This window comes from Trichomycterus rosablanca, chromosome 19, assembly GCF_030014385.1.
Source record: "Trichomycterus rosablanca isolate fTriRos1 chromosome 19, fTriRos1.hap1, whole genome shotgun sequence".
NCBI classification, from domain to species: Eukaryota; Metazoa; Chordata; class Actinopteri; order Siluriformes; family Trichomycteridae; genus Trichomycterus; species Trichomycterus rosablanca.
This window is the reverse complement of record NC_086006.1, coordinates 7,074,403-7,096,719: the sequence shown is the minus strand read 5'-3', so window position 1 is coordinate 7,096,719 and position 22,317 is coordinate 7,074,403. Positions and strand designations below refer to the sequence as shown.

The following is a 22,317-nucleotide window of genomic DNA, read 5'->3' as shown; positions in this document are numbered from 1 at the left end:
TTTTAGAGGAGTGCAGTCAGTGATTAGTTAAAAATGTGAATTTTTGATTCATTGTGGTTGTTTTGCTTCGGGTTCAGACAGACTAATGTACGTAGGCTAAATATTATTCTTCTCCATTAATTTTTTAATTGGAAAAATGAATGGCAAAATATTTAATAGATTTTGTATTTTATTTAATTTTACATTGAAAATATAAACTATTATATATAAAAAGAAAATAATAAGAACTGTATAATTCATCATCATTGTAATTCTGGACAAAATCCTACTTCTGTAGCTTAAATGAAAAGGTTCCTTGACCAGAAACCCTATCATCAATTTTATTTATTCATAATTTTGGGTTTGGGTTTGTTTCGGGTTTTCTTAAACATCTTAGGGACAAAAATATACATCCAGCATCTTCAATAATAAATTCAATGATGTAAAATGTTCTATTATAGCATTTAACTTTGTGTGATAACCTTGGTAGTATGAGTGATTGATGACATAAACCAGGCTTGTTTGACTGCATGCATTAAAAAGTAAACGGAACACTTGTCACTTAGCAGTGTCGGGAAGAAAGCCCAGACTGTCCCTGTAAGCTGAAAAGAAATTGGTCCAATTGGTCAGATGTAATTCAAGAACCACTAAAAAACAGTTCAAGCTGCTAAAACATGGGCAACACTGTTCACAGCTTGGTGTTGTCATAGGCAGTCTTAGAGGTTGCCATGCCAGAAAGAAGCCCCAGCTCCAAACAGGTAAGGTGAGCTCCCCAACGACTGCTTGATAGCAGAGTAATTAGGAACACCCAATGAGAGTAAAAAAGAAAACGCAATGGGATTTTGACTGCTAGTCAGAATGATAAACAGAACAAGTCTTGGTTACCATCTTGGTTACCATCATGTTTTTATTGTTTATTGTATTTGTGCGTCAAAATCAATCAATAGAATATTTACAAATCAAGCAGCTTTAATGTAAGTTGTTTTATACTGTGTTTTGCGCTTTTGCAGTCTTTTTATATAAGTTGTATATAAAAGCACTAGGCAGCGGTTAAGGTACTGGAATAGTAATCAAAAGATTGCTGGTTCAAGCCCCACCACTGCCAGGTTACCACTGTTAGGTCCTTAAGCAAGGCCCTTAACCCTCAATTGCTCAGACAATATACTGTCACAGTACTATAAGTCACTTTGGATAAAAGCGTCTGCTAAATGCTAAAAATTTAAAATATAATAATATGCGGAACACAATCCAGGCACCCATCCAAAAACTGTACTGAACTTTTTTTAAAGTGCACCTGTTGGCAGATAGCTTGCTTAAAACCTTTGTACCTTTGTGCTGTCCACCTTACAGAAAACTCACACACCCCTGCACTGGACCTGGGAAGTCACATGACCACTGAGGAACACTACAGGCGGATGATGTCAGCGCTGAACGAGCACGGCTCATACGAAGAGCAGCAACAGCGCCTCTACCAACTCGCCAGCAGTATGGGCGTTCCCAGTCACGGTGAGTGCACGGTCGTGCCTGGCGTACAGGTGTACCTGTGTCTGCAACCGGTAAAAGTGAGTCATAATACCTATTTATTAACAAACCTGGACTCACGCTGGGGTAAAACTCACTCCGCCCCTCGGTGAGATCCACGGTTTAAAAATCGCTGACAATTCTATTTCAAGCCCCCCTGCCCACCGAGTGTCAGAATGTCAGGGTGAGTGATCTGCGACCGCCGCCGCACACAGTAGTAAATAACGCTGCCGTTGGGCCCCAAGGTTTGCCGTCTATTGATTTGTTCTCCTTGATTGGCTGCAAGCCAGCCCTTTAAATTACCAGTACCATGGAAACGACAAGCAAGCTCGTTTTTCTCCCCCCCGTTCCCCTTTTGATTTACAGTCACGAGGTTGTACGGGACTTGCTGGAGGCTGAAGACACTAAGCGAAAGCATAAAGAAAAATGTTGCCATCAGCTATGACCCATTTTTATTTGCACTTTAATTTTTAATTATGCCCTTAAACTCAGAGGATGTCTGCTGTTAACACTGGCGACTTTTCCCACAAATAAATATATTTCATTTGCATGGGCTTGTACGGCTCTGTAGGCGCACACGTTAAATCAGATTTGCATCCGCGCACAATCCGAGCCACGTATAGCGCTCATTTTTATTTGATCGGTAATTATTTTTAATTGCGAGCTGCAAATCCAAGGGCGGTGCTTTATGCATGATTTAATGACCCTTATTGTACATCTGTAAAGAATTAGTGGCTCGGTCCCAGGGGTTTTTTAGTGTCGTAACGTTGCGCTGGCTCTACTGTTCTTGGAAGTTTCCTGGTTTGTGGTGGTGCGTGGCAGCGGCAGGCACTAAAACCTTAAGCCTAGTGTGCACATCATGATTTTCAGTCAGATTTCAAAAACGTCTGGGGAAGTTCCAGCTAGATGAGCGATTAGCTTGATGAGAGTCTGTCATGACAGCGACTCGCCAAAAAAAAAAGCACAGATCGTTTGCAGACGCTCAGATCGTTTCCGGGGTTTGAAATCATCTGCAATTAGTCAAGTAGTGTGAGCCCAGTGATGAGCACAGAGGATTGCCTGTAAGGTGAGAAATCTACCATCTGAATCATTTTGTGAAAGGAGCTTGGTCAGTCTGGGACAGGTCCGTCATTGGTCCATGCTTGGCAAATCACTAACTGCTTTGAATTCAATCAAATACTTAAATATGTAAAGGGTTTAGGGTTAAGGTTAGGGTTAGTGGTCGGGATATAGTTAGGGGTTGGGGTTAGGGCTTAGGGATTAGGGTTGGGAATCTAGGGTTAGGGTTAATGTCAAGATTAAGGTCAGGGGTTAGGGTTGGGAATCTAGGGTTAGGGTTAGGGTTTAGGGTTAGGGTTAATGTTAGGGTTAGGGGTTGAACCGCAAGCGATTGAGTTTTGAGGGTTTGTGGTCCATTTCTCTCCCAATTCAGTTCAATCCCCCCATTTGTCTTGCCATTCAAAGCTCATTTAAACTTAGGTCACCAGGCAGGTTCATATAGAGATCTGTATCGTGCACAGAGCGTCATGAACCGATGTTCTTTATTACCCGTCTTCAACCAGGCAGCAGAGTTCATAATTGCTGCAGTAATGAGGAATCCCTCCGGCCCTCCCTCCGCCAGACAAGCCAATCATTGTCCGTGTAGTTTGAAATGTCAGCACTGGTGGGCTAGCAGACTTTACCGCTTTTAATCCCTTTTTAATAATAAGCCGCAGCTCAATTTGTCCTTTCTTGACATTTCGGCTGGTAAAATCAGGTATACGGTTTCAGGGGCTACGCCGCTGAAAACAGGCTCACCAGGCCAAGGTGTTCTCTCCTCCATCAGCCCTCCTTTTCCCCATAGGAATGTAAGCATGATGGCTTGCCCATGCATGCTGAGCTTCTACGCTCGCGATAAGGCCGTGCCAGTCAGCTGCCTGCCAACTCCTCCGCCTGCCAACTCTTTGATGGGAGAGATCCTCTTTCTTGCGTTCTCGCCCAGCGCTCCACCGTCCGTGAACCCCAGAAAACTTTTTCTTCACCATCGTCGCCGCTTTTTTCTTTTTTCCCGGCACGATCTGCAATTTTGCTCTCATATTACCCAGTCTGCATAGTTCTGCACTGAGCTCCAGCGAACGTCTATAGATTCAAACTTATCGAATTTCCCAGCACTTTTTGTGACGCAAATTTAATCTCCGTCTACCTGTCCCAGAAATTCCCTCCGCTCTCTTGCTCCGTCTCACTCCGTCCATGATTAAGTTTGAATATTCGATCGGGTTTGTTTTCTCCGTAGCTCTTGCAGTGGGGGCGTTTTTTTGTTCTTTAGGAGGGATTTTTTTTTAAGAAACCTCTCAGGCACTAGGAAACACAAGCCCCAGCTGCTGCTTTACCTCCTACCCTCTTTTCTACCCTTCCTATCTCCTCAGAAACATCCCACTCCATCCTCAGGCACTTCTGATCTCCCCCTTTGCTTTCCTTGGTGCTATTTCACCTTGTTCTTCACACCTTATCTGACGTGTTTCTGATTTACTTATTGTTTGCGTGTGTTTAAACATATACTAAATGGCCAAAAATATGTGGACACCCCTCCTACTTATTGAGTCCATGTGTTTCATCCACAATTAATATAGAATGCCTTTATTTGTCATTTATACGTATACTCGTGTACAGTACAACGAAATTCTTTTTCTACGTATCAGAGCGCAGGGTCAGCCATTGAACAGCACCCCTGAAGAAGAGAGGGTTAAGGGCCTTGCTTAAGAGCCCAACAGTGGCAGCATGGCAGAGCTGGGATTCGAACTCTCAGGCTTTTGATTGATAACCCAAAGCTCTGCTTACTAGTCTACCACTGTCCCACTTATTGCTAAACGGTGTAAACAATTAATTCTGTTCTATAAAATTAATCATATGCTTTCAAATTTGTGTCAGTAGTAGACTAGTGGGTAGAGCTCTGGGCTGTCAATCAAAAGGTTGTGGGTTTGAATCACTGCTCTGCTATGCTGTACAATGGCTGGTACATGCGGAAAAATAATTTCATTGTATTGTACACACGTATATGTATATATGACAAATAAAGGCGTTCTATTCTATTTTATTAACATTTAGGGAAGGCCCTTTTTCAGATCCAATATGACTGATTCTTCTACACAAAGTTTGGTCCATAAAGACCAAAAGATGGTTTGATGATCTCAATCTCAATAAATGTCTTTGGGATGAATTGAAATGTCAATTAAAAGCCGGAATTGAATTGGAACGTCACTGTCGGTCTCTGCTTACAGTCTGTGTTGAGTTAATGCGTTCCTTCCATGTTTGTAGGTTTCCTGCAGGTATTACTGTTTTATAACACATCCCAAAAACAAAGAAAACACGGTTGTTCATAGAGCTGCTACTTTAAATTGTCCTAGATAAAAATAAGTAGGTCCTGAGAAGGACTGGTGCCCTGTCTGAGAGGTATTTTGACTTTTCAATTTTTTAGGACAACTAACACTGTAGCACATGCTATATTGTCCTTTCCCTTCAAACCTGGTAGCATGTACACAAATATTCATTGTACATTAATCACAAACCAATACTTTAGGCTCTTTGCCATAAAGAAGGCGAATATATTTTTAAGGGCGCTTGGCCCCCAGGAACCCCTCCAGCTGTCTCCTCAACCTCCCTCACACACTCTCCCTGCAACCGCCTGCTTTTACATTCCCTCTTTCTTTTCTGCATCTTTCTTTTTTCCCCGCTAGTCCCCGCAGAGTGGCCTTTCATCTGTTTGAAGAGGAGGCCCCAAAATAAAAGGATAGGAAGCATGCATGGACGAGTGCGCGTGAGGTTTACAGGAGGGGGGTACGTTGTTGTGCTGCTCTCTGCAAGCCACAAGGTCACTTGGAGGCCTCTCCTAACTCCCCACGCTCCCTTGATGTAAGAAACAGGAATAGAAGGAAGGAAGCAGGGATTCTGCAGTCAAAGACGCCGGCCTTGCTCGCTCTGGCCCTTCCCGTTTCCCCCGGCTTCCTGGCACAAAGAAAGCCGCCGTGACAAAGGAAGAAAAATACACGTGTACATGTGCGTGATTGAGGTCTTTTCAAAGATGCCGCTACTGGACCTCCTTAGAAATCTTGTGGGGTGGAACAAGGGCGTATAGGGCTGAATTAGAAAGGGTAATATCTTGCCGCTCTTTTCCCCTCGGGCTCAGGTGGTTTTGGCGCAGATTGACCGTGTGCTGTTATGATGACTGCTCAGCTCAGGGCTGCAGCCCCAGGTGACCCAGAGCTGGCAAACTCTCACGCAGATGAAAGGGAATAATAAATGCGTATGCATCAGGCAGGACGGGGCCTGCCGTAGCGAGGTGGAGCGGAGGGGAGGGGGGCAGACGCTTTGAATTTCATCCCGTTATTTTCATTCATCCTGTTTTATAAGACTGTGCCATGAAGCTGGAAAGTGTCACTGCTATCTTAGGAGTTTCTTAACTGTGTTCAAGCAGTAGTACAATAATGATCCAGTGGTTTGTAAGCTAATTTTATTGCACGCTATCTGTAGCATATGGGCGATTACCATGAGCAAGAATTTTGACATGTTTACTCTACTGGGAAAAGAACAGAGGACCCATTTACCCAAAGCCAATTAGTAAGGGTTGTCTTTAAGAAGATATCTCTAATACAATGTGACTAAATAATGCTAAATAATTGTAATAAATATCTTGTTAAATAATACCAGTCTTTGGATACTGGGATACAGTAACACCAGTTAAATAAAACAAACAAAAATTAGCAAGCACAGGTCATGACATAAAACCATATATTTTTTTCCCTTTGGGCGGATCTGGACCTCATACCAGACAATTTTTACCCCTGATGCCCTTCCTGGCATAACCCGCCTATTTCTATCCAGGCTTGGGACTGGGACATTAGCTAATTGTGCCCATGCAGACACCTGACCGGCTGATAGCACATCTGAGATTCGAACCCTGGATCCTCAGATCTCAGCAGTGGTAAGCTAGTGTACTTTGTCATTTTGAGGCCTTTGAAGGTGCTGGTCTAGTAATCAGGAGCTTGCTGGTTTAAGCCCCACCACTGCCAAGTTGCCACTGTTGGACCCCTGAGCAAGGCCCTTAACCTTCAATTGCTTGCAATGTATTCAGTCACAGCTGTAAGTCTTTTGAATAAAGTGTCAAAAGAGGTGTCAAATTGACCTGAATGCATATTTCTGTGCACTGGTAACCCCTAATGATACAGATTAAAATGTTCTTAAAATAGTATCTGTTATTATTGAGTTAATAAAGCAGGATTTTATTGTTTTTCTTTGTTATATATATTTTTAAATGTAAAATAAGTGTCTGTGGTAATACATAGTAGTACACAGGTTAGGTTATAAAAAACCGACGTGCTTTCATAAGTCTCCTTAATTTAACTTTGCGACACGACGTATTTCTTCCTATCAGCGCCCATCTCTTCCCGGCCGAGGCTCTCTATCTCTCTCTCCGTCTCTCTTTCTGACTGTTAGAGGGCTTGTCTGCCGTCGGTCTGGTCCCCCCCTGGGGAAGTGCAATAAACAGATCAATACAGCGGCCTTGCGCGCATTAATATCTGTCGTGCCGCCCCCGACCTGATCGCTCAGCCCTACGCGCCGGCCTCGGAAATGGCCGTCAGCTCCCACGGGAACTGTCTAATTAAAAAAGGGCTGGAGGAGAGGGAACGAAGGAGGGCGAGAGAGGGAGGGAGGGAGGGTGGTGCACAGGATGGATTTTCTATTTAACACCCTTTCATTAGATTGTGTGCTTCCTGTTGTGACCCTGTTAGTTTGGTAATGATGGGAGATGGGCACAGAAAGCCTGCTATAAGAGAAAGAGGGAGAGAGGACAGTCACACAGAATGCTTTTATGTGATCTGGGGATGAGTGTTATGGTATAAGATTTTCTGCTTATGATAACCGAGTCAGAAAATACCAGTCTCACAGTATTCCGGTATAAGAAGACCATTTAAAACGGGCAGGTGGTGAAACTGAATCTTAAGTACAGTGCTGTAGAATGAAAAGTTGCTCTCTGCATGTGCATTTAAGCAGATTGTGGTCCAAAAACTGAGCATTTGAACATTTCTGATTAATCAGGACTGACAATCCAGAGACGGTTAGATGACAGATTAAACAACAAATTGTTCAAGTGATAGACTTCAGCTTGAGTCATGAGCTAACAGTGCCATGCTTACCATGCTTAGGGTGAAACATTAAGTACCAATATTAATAGAATGACCTTAAAAGGTAGATAGCAAGTAAAATCTCCACATTCCCTTTTGCTACAGAATTCACAGTCCAAAAGGATTAAACCACTGTTATACATTTTAACCTGTATTTTAAAACCTTAAATTTACAAAACTTGGCATCAAAAGCTTAGAAAAGTTAGATGCCCGCTTTAGTACATATCATCTTAAAATATCTGTTATTGGCTGGTGGTTCTTTGATTAATTGAAAAGTCCAGTATGATCATTTGGACTCCTGGCCTCAGACTTTTAAAGGGAAGTTTTGGCCTAGTGGTTAAGGTACTGGACTACTAATCCAAAGGTCTCTGGTTCAAGCCCCCACCACTTCCAGGTTGCCACTGTTGGGCCCTTGAGCAAGGTCCTTAATCCTCAATTGCTTAGACAATATACTGTCTTAGTACTGTAAGTCGCTTTGGATAAAAGCATCTGCTTAATGCTGAAATGTAAATGTTAAAGATTATGCACTCAGAACGCCCTGCATAACCATGTATTAACCGCCCCAACTACTGTCTTATGCCCAGTATAAGATTAAAACAACCAGTTTCATTTTGCATTTTTTTAGTCCAGGTAATAATCACACATACAATAGAGGGACTAGAATGAGAGTATGAATACTGCAAGTTCTTTTCAGACTATTTTGAACTCTATTGCTGGTCCTAAATCATGGACTAAGATATGGCATTGCTTTCATACAGATTTACTTCTTCTGTGTCCTCAGAAATTCTTCGTTTGCGTCAGGAGGCTCTAAGTGCGGTGAGAAACCCAGGAGCCTTGGAGGCCCACCTGCCCTCTGCAGGCAGCTCTTCCAGCCAGCGGCGGAAACAAGGCCTGCCCCAGCACAGGGATGCACACTTCAGTGAGAGGTACACAAACACACACACCAACTTACTCAGATACATAAATGCTGTGACATGCTTTAAAGGTACCATCAGCCATTCTAATAACATGGTGGCTGTCAATCTAATATCAGAAGTAATATCAGAAAAACAACTCCTGTTTGTATATGATCCAGGCTCTGGACAAGAAATAAGGGGGCAGGGGATTGGGGTGGGGCAAATGATGTGGCTTACTAACATATAACCAATCATAATTATTCTTTTTCTACTGGCAAACAATTGTTTGGTTTAGTCATTAAACATGCACTTTGAAGCATGGCTTTAATTGGGACACTGGATGCCATTCTACAGCCATTCTATTTCAGTTCTGTTAGCCAATAGCCATTCTATTCCAGTTCTGTTAGCCAATAGCCACTCTATAGCCATTCTATTCCAGTTCTATTACAGGTCTATTAGCCAATAGCCATTCTACAGCCATTCTATTTCCATTCTATTCCATTTCTATTAGCCAATAGCCATTCTATTTCAGTTATGTTAGCCAATAGCCATTCTATAGCCATTCTATTCCAGTTCTATTTCAGTGTTGTTCCAGCAGCAACTCAGGCACACCTTATTCTGCTGATTAATTGTAATTTTAATGATTTCTTAGGTTGATAACTGTGTGAAAGTAAAGCTAATATGTTTTAAAATCAAGCACCAAACAAATTTAGCCCATCCTAATGTTTCCTACAAAGTCACGGTTAAAAAATAAATAAATAAAACAGACAGACAAGTGGAACATCTTCTTGCTGATTGGTTTGCTCTCGTCTGCCACTTTTGATGTTTTTCCCTAAATATATAGTTAATTTCACCTCCAAAATATGAGGACAAAATAAAAATGATGTGTGTGTGTGTGTGTGTTTTGTTATTCAGTAAGAGATTTCCAGTTATTTCGTAAAGCCAGTCCATGATCTGGCTAGCACCAGAGGGATTTAAGTCACACATATGGATGTGCTTTCACAAATCTGCATTGTTGGATTGAGCAGATTTGAACAGTGTGTGTGGATAAATTGCCCCTCCGCCGAGGAAACACCTCCCAGGCACATTTTAAGACCATGGAATGGAGAAAAAGTCCCAAGCTTTAAAATAACATGAATTTTGCACATTAATAATGAACCCAACATCCGGCTCTAATGAATACTTCATGGCCGTTTTCAGTGGGTGACCGCATGCTGGAGATAAAAAAAAATGGGAAGAAATCTGAATTGTACACTGAAGTCAGAAAGAAAGACGGGCTAAAGGGGAGGAATGAGAATACCAGGAACGTGCACGTGAAATAAAGCAAAATCTCTTTAATGGGATCCGACCGCCGGTGGGCTTTACTCTTTTGCATCCTTGTCTGATTTGATCTTGTCAGGAGGTATTTATGGGGATCTGGGCTTTGCCGGTAGTCCGGGCGCCGTCCGCCTCCCTCCGCTCCCTCCCTCCGTCTCCCCCTCTCAGCAAGGCTCTGGCGCTCCCGCCGCTCTCGTCCGCCTCCAAAGAAAGCCCAGGCAGCGGGAGTAGGCGGGTAATTGCTTGTCGATTATTTATGTGGCGCGGGAAGCCGGAGGATCGATAATGGGTTGGTGAGACGAGGCGGGAGGGAGGCAGGCGAGGGATGGAGGGATGGGGAGACGGAGGGAGGAAGTGGGCTGAGGAGGGCAGCGTGGGCGTTGTGTTCTGTTCCGTGCCCTGACGGGAGCGCAGCATGCGGCTTGGGCCAGCCAGCCTCCCGTACTCTGTTCACCTTCCATAATTAGCCACACAGGAGCACTGATGTTAACTAGGTCTGCGTGCTTTCCTGGTTGGGTGGCAGTAGAGGGGGGTGTTGTGAATATTTTCCCTCTTTTTATTTTCTTTAACACTTTATAGTCTGGGCCAGTATGGAAGGACAGGTAGCACATTTTAGCTAGCTTTAAATCGCCTATTTGGAGGGCAGAATTGGTTCATCCTTTGTCATTGACAGCAAGTGACATTGTAAAAGGACAGACATGTGTGATACGGCCGCCCCATAAAGCATCGACTGGAAGCCAGGCGGGCTGAAACGGCGAGCCGAAAGCCGTAGCTCAAGCTCACCTTTCCATCGACTCTCTGTAATTGATTATCTGATGCCCATTAGTGGCTATTGTTAAAAACAAATCATTACCGCGATCAATAGCTCTACAGCTCCAGCCGGCCATTTGTCTGATTGCATTTAGGGAATCTGCAAGGCAAATCCTAATGCGTTTGGCATGTGGAGCGGCGGTAGGAACAGACAGTGGTCTGGGGGTGGGAGGTGGTGTGGGGGGGGGAATGGGAGCGAGAGCCTCATGCATTTTAATGAGCTTCCTGTGCAAATGTGTTCCTGTGGAGGCAAAGCGAGGCGAGGCGAAGCACGGTGCGGCGAGCGGCTAATCCCCTGCGCTCCGCTCATTAAAGGCCGTCCTGTCAGCTCCGCTTCGCTCCTCTCTCATCTTGCTCCGGTCTGGCCAGTTAAACGCACACACGCACACACGCACGCACGCTTATATATACACACAATCATGCACACACACACACACAGGGGTAACTGCTGCCGTTCTCAAGCAGGGAGGGACTCTGCTGCCACTTTGACAGGCTGTCACACATGAGCGAGCTGCCTTATTTATTCCTTCATTGTATTTTTACCATCGCTTCATCATGGTCAGGGTTGCGGTGGGTCTGATTCATTGGATGAAGGGCAGTAAACACCCCAGACAGGTTGCTAGTCTGTCACCAGCCAGACACACACACACTTAGATTTGGTCTGCCTGCATGTCTTTGGATTGTGGGAGGAAACCGGAGCACCCGGAGGAAACCCACACGGACACAGAAAGGATCCTGGCTGCCCGGCCACAGAATCGAACCCAGGCCCTTCCTGCTGTGAAGCAACAGCGCTACCCGCTGCTCCACCATGCCGCCCAGTATTCAGTACTATCAGAATCGGACAGAATTTTTTACTTTGCATTTTTAAGATTGTGAAGAGGCGGTGGCTGGTCACATGGTTCAGCTAAAAGCTAACATTTACGCTCCTGGATTCACGGTTGTTGTGTCATAAAAGACTCATTTAGTGGCTGAAAATTTAGGGGAAAATAGTTCAAATAACAATAATAATGAATTCAATTGGTTTTTCCGAAATGTTTCACTTGAATGCGTTTTGTTTGGAGGACTAGAGCGTTACCTCAGGAATGTCTGACTTCTGAGTATTATAGAACGTAGCAGTATTTCCCCAGAACATAAATCACGCTAGTGATATAAAACAAATGACCATCGAAAACTAAGATACTAAAGTACTTCCCCTACAAACAATCTGATTATTAAATGTCAGTCTGGGGAAACCTGATTTTGCTAACATAACTGATCTAGATAAACCGCTGGTGCTTTCTGGGTAAACCCAACCAACCAACCAAGTGCTGCTTCCAGTTAAAATTTCTGTCTTGTGTCATATAACATGAGGTTATCTGTTCCTGTGGTGAACTGGTATACGAAGCTTTTGACCACAGGAAACGGACCGTACAATCTTTCCACCGTCGTTCATGTACCTCATGATGCATAAAGCGTAAACCTGTGTAAAATGTGCTCGCCATGTGTGTGTGTGTGTGTGTGTGTGTGTGTGATTCTGAGAAACGGAGTACACAAACAAAATTAAAGCCTGAGTGTGTGTGTGTGTGTGTGTGCGTTTGTGTGCAAGGTGTGAAGTAAGGTCTGAGAAACTAAAACACCCCCCTTCCCAACCCAACCCAGCCCCCTGTTAGCCCCCCTTTTCCTCCCTCCCAAGTCTTAGAAGCCAGAATGAAATGGTTAAAGCCTGCCTCCCTACCAAATTGCTTCCTATAAAAGGAGAAGCACGTCTGCCGGGTACGTCTCCTCATGATTACAGCTAATTACGATCGAGCGGACGCCTCGCGGCCCCAGTCATGCGGCTTTAATTGACCGTTATTCATCTGTGGGCCACGCAGGGCGGCGCAGCGCTCGGCGTTCCCGGCCAGCGCCGCTCGGCCTAATTGTGCGGCCTGAGGGATTAGACCAGGTGATTACACACTTCACAGTGTAATTACATAAGCATGGCTGGGCTGCCCGCCCGGCTCCAGACCCCAAGGTCATGCGCTGCCTTCCCCGAGATTAATTGGCGCTGCCACCGAAGCGCAAGGCACCGGCGGAAAGCGATTATACGATTAGCATTAACATTTCAACAGCGGCCCCGATCGATTTAAGATTTTTTTTCCCCCTCGCTGTCTCCTCGCTCTCCGTTCCCTCCCCCACTGCTTGTTTTTTTCCTCTCCCTGCTTTTCTCTCCTTTCTTCAGCCCCTGTTCTGTTTTCCTCCATCCACTAAGTTTCTGTATTTTATTTTATTCTATTTTTCAGGGTAATGACATGCAATGGCTATTTAGTTTAAGCGTAATGGAATCACATGTAGAGCAAAACAAAGCTCAGTACCTTTCCTACTCTCTGTTTTTATGGTCTTTTTTTTTTTGGCTGGTTGTGTTTGGATGTTGGTGTGTTTGTTTTGTGCTATGCTGCTCAGGTTTCCTCCCCCTGGAGTAACAGCATCTCACTTCCAACAACAAAGCAACAGCGCTGTGCTCTGTGTGTATAAGTTTCACACCGCCTGTGTGACAGTCTCTGTGAATTTGTGCAGGCTTTGTGTATATACAGTATGTGTATATATGTATGTATGTGTGTGTGTATACAGTGTTCATGTGAGTAAAAATAATAAGGCTTAGGAGTGTGACGTCACACCCTGGCTGCCGCCATATCATTAGTGTCATTATCACCAGTAAACAACTAGTGAATTGCAAAAACTGTAAAATTCATGCTTGGAAACAACCGTCACGTCCGCAAGTGGGTGAAATCGTTGCGAAAATTGGCTACGAATGACGCTGCCATGTCCACAATCTTTCTAAAACTCGCCCTGTGTACTGTTGAATTATAATTTTTTTTTTTGCATTTTTCCCCATTTCCTCCCAGTTTAGTCATATTCAAATCCCCAATTGTTACTTTCTCTGCTGAGAAACCCTACAATATCCGCAGATTATCACCCACCCCCGACACACGCCTAGTTTCCGACCACTTCTTTTCACCTGCCAGAGACATGGTCTCACAAAGAGCAATATCACATAAGGAGAATCATGCACTACTATCCATAAATCAACCCTTCCTCATGCAGTTGCCTGGTCCAGTCAGCAGAAACCGCAATTGAAGCCACATTATTTTCTGGGAAGTCCATGGTTATTTCATGTAGACACTGAGTGCATGTGCTTGACTGGCCTGCCTGCACTTTAGGGCGTTCAGGGCATAGATTCCACTTGCAAAACTGCAACCATTAGTATTGTTATTCATTATTCATTTTATTTTTATAAAATGAAAATAACATGCATCATGATGGTCAGGGTTGATAATGGTCAGGGTCAAGGTGGGTCTGGCTCCACTGAGAAACACCAGACGCAGGGCAGGAAGAACCTGGACAGGGTGCCAATCCAATTCAATTCAAGCAATTAAGGGGTTAAGAACCTTACTCAGGAGCCCAACAGTGGCAACATGGCAATGGTGGGGCTTAAATCAGCAACTATTTGATTACTAGTCCAGTACCTCAACCACTAACCCTTGGTAGAAATTAACCTTTGTGGTTGACTACATTGAAATTTACGTCATTTAGTGGATGCTTTTATCCAAAGTGACTTACAATTGTGAATGTATACATTCCAAGCAATTAGGGGTTAAGGGTCTTGCTCAAGAGCCCAACAGTGGCAACCTGGCAGTGGTGGTGATTGAACCAGGGACCTTTCGATTACTAGTTCAGTATCTTAACTGCTGAAGTACTGCTGTCTTAGCTGTGTTTCACACACACTGTATAAATAAAGCTGTTTTTCTATATGGCTTATAGGTTTAAAATAACAAAATGATCCACATCCAGTTGTTTCATCAATGTTATTTAGAGGCCTAAAATGTAAATTCATTTTAAATACAAGTATTGTAACTTCATATTATATTATACATGCTGCGGTGCTACTGATTTTAGGATGTCATTTGGGACGTCACAGAGTACATTTTTCTCTCATCATCCCCTGTTAAAATCCATCCATCTTATTGGCTTGCTCTCCCACCATTACCACTTGATAAAGGTATTGAACAAGAGCAGCATCTCTGGCCGTACAAAACCAGAAAATCATAATTGAGGACCTTTTTGGAAATCGAGGGGTGGGGAGACTTCGAATGCAGCCAATAAAACCAGTGGGAGGGGGTGTGCGGGCGCATTTGCGTGCATGTGCGTGTTTGTGTGTGTGGGCGCTCAAGGGTGGAAGAGGAAGGTCCGTGTTAATTAGGAGGTCCTTCAGCCTGTAGCCCAGGCGAGGCAGTGGGGCCGCCCCAGCTGTCAGAGTCTGACATGCTCTTATTGTGTATTCAGCCCTCATTACCAGGGTGGCAGGGCCACAGAGCAAGCGAATGAGGGAGGGTAGGAAGGGAGGGGGGGCGAGGAAGGAGGGAGAGGAAGGCCCAGGGTACAAACAGTGCCGTCGGCGCAGCGACATGACTAATGAGGGGCTATTGATGCTCGCATGCGATGAGGCAAGGGATGAAAATAGCCAGAAAGGAAGTACACAACATTAGCATCTTACTGTAAATGCACACCATGCAATATAATACAGACCAAAGTGGTGAGTTTTAGCTATATGTACAAAATGTAAATTGGGAAAAGCTCGGTCCTGTTGTTAATCTCCCAGAAGTAGGCATTCTGCAAACGTCACACCAGGAGGACTGAAGTATCTGTTTACGTCTTTACTTCAATAGTAACAGTGACACTGTACACAGACAATAACACATTATCCTAACTGTAAAGCATGGTGGAGGAAGCATCATCTCAAACTCACTTCGCTTCTACATTGTATTTTATTCAGACATAACATCAGCTGTTAATCCAATTTGTTGTGATTGATGATATAATTTCACAGCGCATTTGCACATCTGTCATTAAAGAATATGTGCATATAATCCCACACCGAGTACACGATATCACACAGTGTGGCTAATAAAAATCAACCAAGATATTTTGGAAAAATTCCATATAGCATGACAGGTAATAATCTTATAAAATCACTGAAATGTAAAGAGTGAAGTGTAAAGCAATCTTAAGTGGGTTTGTTTTTGTGTTTATGCAGAGAATTATCCCATCCTCCTCCACTGCTGTCACCGCAGAACGCCCCACACATCGCCCTGGGTCATCATCTTCGGCCGCCCTTTCTGGGCATTCCCTCTGCCCTCTGCCAAACACCAGGTGAGACCTACAAGCAGCATTCTCAACAAAACACCAATATAAGACTCAGTTAATGTACAGATAAGAAATGAAGTTGTACTTGATTATTATGCTTAATGTGCTAGATGAGTTAGATTCAAGCACATGACCCCCTAAATACAGAAAATCATACAGCATATGAACATTTGGGCTTAGATAAATGTGTTGTTGATTTATCATCATAATAATATAATAACATCTAATTATTCATCTTTTATCTAAAATACATTTGGCATAGGCTTTAGTTTTTTGTGCTTAAATTTTATTTAACTCTGAGATAAATAAACCTATTTTGATGCCCCCATCATGGTTATTATAGCCTCTACTCTTCTCGTAGGCTTTCCACAAGATTTTAGAGTTGATCAGTGGGTTGTTGTCTGTATTTATCAGGCTCAGGTCAGGCTATGATGTGGGACAAGAAGGTCGTCGACATTCCAGTTTATTCCAAAAGTGTTTAGTGGCGTTGAAATCAGGGCTCTTTGCAGGCCACTGGACTTCTTCCACATCTTTATAGGCCTCACTTTGGGAACAGTGAAACATTTTGCATATTTTATTTTGCTGTATGTATACTACCACTGTATTTTACCATACTGTCCATTGTTTTTTGGTCATGAGATGATTGTGATGTCTCTGTCTTTATAGCGTATGGCTTCCTGCAGCCTGTTCAAGCTGAGATGTTCGCTCGTCAGCAGGAGATGCTTCGCAAACAGAACCTTGCCAGGTATTGCATTACTAGTAGACACTAAACATAATTCAGTATTATTTACTACAGAGGGTTAATGAATGCTTTTAACACTTTATACCACATTTATTACTTTGTCCGCTATATTGACCAGTAATTAAAATACACTATGTAGCTTTACTTCTTTATTGTAGCAATACATACGTCATATCGGTCGTCAATTTTGAGTGTGAAAAGTCACCTGTTTGTTTGGCTTTTGGCCCTCCAGGTCTGGAATAAAGCACCCCCGGTGATATAAATAATGTTGATGTATAAATTATAGCCTGAACATCTTTTCCTGTTGCAGGTTGGAGATGTCAGCCGAACTTCTGAGACAGAAAGAGCTGGAGAACATACAGCGACAACGTCTGCTCGCCGAGCCGCTGGCTCTCCACCCCGGTTTGCCTGCCGAGCACCCGGCCCTGCGCAGCCTTCACGAAATGCCGGACGACGTCGCCCGCCGCAACGCTATGCTCCTCCTGCGCCACAGCAACGCGCCCTTACTCTCACTCAGCCAGGGGATGACGGTGAGCAGCGCATTTAAAGAGTCTGCCAGCCGCAGGAACTCGAAGAAAGGCGGCTCGTCGAGAGGAGACGGCTCATACCAGTCCAAGGAGACGCCGGGATTAGACACAGACGGACACGACGAAGACATGAAAGACTCGGATAGTGACGCTGAGACGGCCGAGGACTGGCCGGAGGGACTGTCTAAAGCAGATGGGCACAGCCTGAACTCTAAAGTTTGCCAAAGCAAGGACACTGCCAAACCCAGTGAGGCATCGAAGGAGCTCGGGGAAAGCTCAGGCAGGCTCAGCGGCCCCTGCAGCTCTGTAGCACCAGAATCACCTGGCCATCATCTCTTCACTCCGGGACTGAGCAAAAGCGAAGCCAAGTATCTCCCACCAGGAGCACTGCCCCCCTTTCCCCTGCTGCCGGGACAGACGCTGCCCTTTGGCTTCCCGTACACCAGCCCGTACTTTCAAGCTGGTGAGTTTTGATTACTTCATACATAGGTAATTTGATTTGATACGAATATTGCCTGGGCATTTTAAGTGTTGATGGAGCACTTTTTAAGTTGTAGTCCAAAAGAATCATAATAAGAAATGAAAGATCATCAACATCTTGGGTTTTTTTCTGGGCAAACTGCCTCAGATTTTTCATTTTTGGACCATACACCCACACCGTGTGCCTGGCATGACTGAGCATATCATATACATATATTTATCACACACACACAAACACACACGTATGTGTGTGTGTGATAATGCCATATAGATGTCATATATATGAATAAATAACTAAGGTGCAAAAAATCTAACATTTTACGTAAGCTCAGTAAAATGTTTATTGCTGATCGTGAAGCCGATTGTATCTCCCCCTGAGCGCAGTTGTGTGCATCTGAAACGCATTACCTGCACGTTCACCCGCAGTGCAGGGACCTCCCATAGGAAGAGGCCCTGTATGTGACCCTTGCTGAACTCCGAAATAGATGGGGTCATTAACAGAGCCATGTGTGTGTATAAATGTGTGTATGAGGGGAGGGGCCGCTTCGCTAGGCTTCTCTCTAATGATTTATTTTTCTGCTCGGCTCGGCGGGCTGCCAGGCGCCATGGGAGGTCTGTTTGTGGACGGGGAGGAGGCGATGGCAGTGGAGGACATCAGCAAGTGGAGTGTGGAAGAGGTGTGCAGCTTCATCAGCAGCCTGGCAGGCTGTGGAGAGTACGCTCAGGTGAGGACAAGAGCAGGAGCAGAGCGCCACACACTTCCTCTCCCCAAGCACCCTTCAACAGGGGGCGCACTGGAGATGGAAAGCATAGGGATTGGGGGGACTGGGGTGCAAATTCAAATCACAGAGTGGCTAGAACTAGCTGTGATTAGTCTGCAATTTGGTATCACTGATGGCTAGCCGCTTTTAAGTTGGCGGTTTGAGCGCTGGCCATGGGCCGCTCCGCACTGCTCTTATCTTTGTCTCGCTCACAGCTCTGTCCGTCACACACGTTACACAAACATGTGCATGCTTTACTCATTCTCCATCATCACTTTTACCACAATCCCACCACATCCCGGTGTTGGTGCTAATCTGCATGCTAAGATTAAAATTAAAATCATCCAAAACATCATTGGCATGTGACTGTATGACTGAGGTGGCATGTGTTTATTCAGGTATTTCGGGAGCAGGCTATCGATGGAGAGACACTAGCTCTCCTTACAGAAGAGCACCTGCTCAATCACATGGGGTTAAAATTGGGCCCGGCCCTTAAAATCCGCTCTCAGGTAAGTCATTGTTTTTAATGTGAATTTGTAATTGGATAAAAATCCATGAAACAATGGATGGTTTTGGCTTTGGTTTAATGATAAAGAGGTGCTGAGGTAGACTGTCCTACGAGTCAGAAACCCACAACTGAAAAACCATTCTAGTAGTATTCATAAACATTTATCGGGTACTTGACAAATGGAGGTGAAACTGATTTTTGTAAACATCCTTTTAATAAGGATTTCTTTCTTATTTTATAAGCTTTTCTCACGGAGAGAAACATAATTTGTCCTGCTGTGTGACATCACATTACACTAAAATAAAAATAATATGTAATAATAATTTTAAATATCAGTCAGTTGTATTTAAAGTATAAGGGTCAAGTCAATAGACAACTTTACAGAATCCAGGACCAACAGACCAAAAACCCTTGCTGAGCAAGTCGAGGGCGACAGTGGCAAGGAAAAACTTCCTTAAAAATACAGAAAGAAACCTTGAGAGGAACCAGACTCAGCAGGGACCCCCATCCTCTTTAGGTGGCCTGGAGGATAACTTAAATAAATACGATTTACACAAATCATACATACACAAAATAAATTGAACTAAAAGTTATAACTAGCAATAAAATAATAATGTAAACAATTGGAGTAAGGGTTCCTTTATGCAAACTATAATTAAAATTTCATATATGCCATTTTATATCATTTGAAGTGATGTCACACCACATGACATGAGGTCACACCACAGGACAACATGTTCATCACAACACTTCATTTACTGTGATTGGTCTGTGCATTTAAAACCTTATACTGTAGTGGTAAAGTAAATCAGTATAAAATAATGCCAGATGCATTTATAAACAGTTCCAGGTGTTACTGATTTATTTTATATATGTTTATAGTTTATACTTAATGTTTATTACTGTCAAACCACAGGAGATTTTGCATCCTTAGCTCACAAAAATAAATGAATAAATAAAACACACCGTCCATCTGAAAGTAAAAGTATCACATAAAACACCTTAATAAATATTTTATTTGATTACTATACTATATGTATTTGAAGTTTGAAGTCAATCAGAGTTCAGGGCCAACGGTCATGTCACTAATGACACACAAACTCACCAACCTGATGTAGAAGACATTTTTCTTGCAGCCATTAACTGGAAGACATGAGTAGAAAAAAGGTGTATATTATACAGAAAAGCTGGAAGTTCTAAAGATAATGTAGTTAATGTACAGTTTTTTCCCCTGCTACATTCATTCTAAAACCAAGTAGCTTCATAATTTCATTTTAAGCAACTGTATAAAGACAGGGGGATGTTTAATGAATAAATGAATTCACTGCTTCTGATTAGTGGTTTGTGCATCCAATGCCACCCAGAAACGCTGGGGTCAAGGCAGGCGTATACTTAGGGATGCAGTCAATCACAGTTCATTCACACCCAGACCTGGGAAGAACATGGCAAATTCTGTACAGACAGGGACTGGAATTAATGATAAAACCCAGATCCCCAGTACCCACTTTACCAGCTGCTAAATCACCCACATGCATTTAACCATTATTACAATAATTAGTAATTAGTTTTAATTTATCACAAGAGAAAATAATCCACCCAGCGTTTTTTGGGGCATTTTTAGAAGTCTTTGATGTTTAGCAAGACGGTATGGCTAAAATTTTAAAAGGATTACATTTTCAGACACTGGCAGCATCAAATTTTGGCATTTTATCAAGTGAAAGGGGCGGTTATTTTAGGATGAGCGGTCAAATGGGCTTTTAAAAAAGTGTAGACAAGTTATACTTAGCAATGCACTACAATCATCATAGTTCTAATAATTTATAAAACTCTTTTCATGATGCTTTACTCAAGTCCACACTTTTTTGTGTTGATTTTACCTCAGGTGGCCCGGCGGACTGGCAGAATATTCTACATGACCAGCTTCCCGCTGGCTCTCCCACTGGCCCCACCTGCTCTGCGGCCACTGGACCGAGACCCTCTCACTTCAGAGACTCGGCCGCCCTCGACCCGTAGCACCTCCTCTCCCTTCAGCACTCCGTCGGCCTGCCGCACTTTGCCAAAGCAGGAGAACGGAAACCCCCCTGCTGGGTCAGCTTACGACTCTGCTAAAGCTCCCTCGTAGAGACGGCCATTAAAACTCAGACGGCTTCTCTGTACGGCTAGAGAAGCTTTACAGGAAGGAGACAGACATGGAAGGGGGAAGGGCAGAACGGATGTCTTTGAACTATTCTTTCTTCCTTTCACCCCTCTCTCGAAATCAAAAAAACTTGAGGACCTTTATTCTGAGGCACTTAGAACGTGGTGAGAATTGTACAGAGCGTAAAAAATGCAAGACCGAACAGCTCCACCCAGCGCAGCGGCTGCAAATACGCCAAATCCAAAGATGAGCGAATGGAGTCTGGGGACGAGACAGGAAGCAACAGTGTGTTTGTGTGTACTTGTGTGTACGTGTGAGTGTGTGTGCGAGAAGGACGTGAGCAGACAGCAGCGCTTCAACTTCGTACAAGAGAAAGGAAAAGCCACAAACGCATCGTTCTTTTGTGACAGCCAGACAGACAGGCCGACCCTGCCTGCCCTGCCTGAACTCTGTAGTACCCGACCCCTTCGGAAATCAAAAGCCCATTCATTTAGCTCTTTTCTGTCCCGGCTTCCAGCTGTTTCAAATCCTCTGGAATGAATCTGGTTCGGAGAGTTCTCTGACAGAGGAGCGGATCCAAACGCCGCGAGGAAACTCATTTGCTTTTCATCAGTTCAACTATGCATTCCACAGTCCAGTACCAAAGATGAATGGACACGTGGAATTATAGATGATAACCTGTCATTAACCTGTTTACACTGAATTCACCTGGAACTGACAGACAAGGTACACACGAGCGGATTCTGGGCTCTGTAGAGGACAGTGAGAAGAGTCATGTGATCAAATGAGAGATACAGAGCACTTAAGACTCTTCCAACCAAAAGCCATCGTGTGAATCAACTGCAGAGTTAAAACGACTCTCTGACTTCCTGGGGCCTCATTTATAAAGAGCTAAATAAAATATTTCTCATTATGGACTTTCTTAAAGTTTCTATTAATAATTTATAAGGCCTGTTTATTAATTTCAACTCTTATTTTAATGCACGCTTAATAAACATACTGCCTTCATCTACAAGATGCCGTTTATCATCTTTTAGTCTTATATGCTGGAACACAGGCAATATTTACGGCCAGTTAGGTGCTTTTTCTTTAAAAAAAGTCCCGTAAAAGTTGCTACTTGGTATCAGATAATGACACAATAGCCTGACAGGTTTAAATTGTCCTTGGCTTTGTGTGGCATATTAAACATGCATACGCACAGAATATATACGTCTATTTTCTTTAAAAATGGGGAAAAAGAGGGAAAAAAATATCAAAAGGAAATTTGCATAATAGGGCTGTTAAACCTTCCTACTTTGCATCCAAATTTTGAATTACT

At 43.6% G+C, this 22,317-nt stretch overlaps 1 protein-coding gene across 1 annotated transcript in view; it reads left to right on the top strand.

The window, feature by feature from the left end:
- samd11 (sterile alpha motif domain containing 11) overlaps positions 1–22,000 on the top strand; it is a 66,107-nt gene extending 44,107 nt beyond the window's left edge. The window contains exons 6-13 of the mRNA XM_063015297.1: positions 1,330–1,485; positions 8,440–8,584; positions 15,735–15,850; positions 16,511–16,589; positions 16,897–17,576; positions 18,194–18,270; positions 18,753–18,863; positions 20,745–22,000. Of these exons, the coding sequence (XP_062871367.1) occupies positions 1,330–1,485; positions 8,440–8,584; positions 15,735–15,850; positions 16,511–16,589; positions 16,897–17,576; positions 18,194–18,270; positions 18,753–18,863; positions 20,745–20,984 (1,604 nt within the window). The 3' untranslated portion in view covers positions 20,985–22,000. The remainder of the gene's footprint in view (positions 1–1,329; positions 1,486–8,439; positions 8,585–15,734; positions 15,851–16,510; positions 16,590–16,896; positions 17,577–18,193; positions 18,271–18,752; positions 18,864–20,744) is intronic.
- The last annotated feature ends 317 nt before the right edge of the window (positions 22,001–22,317 follow it).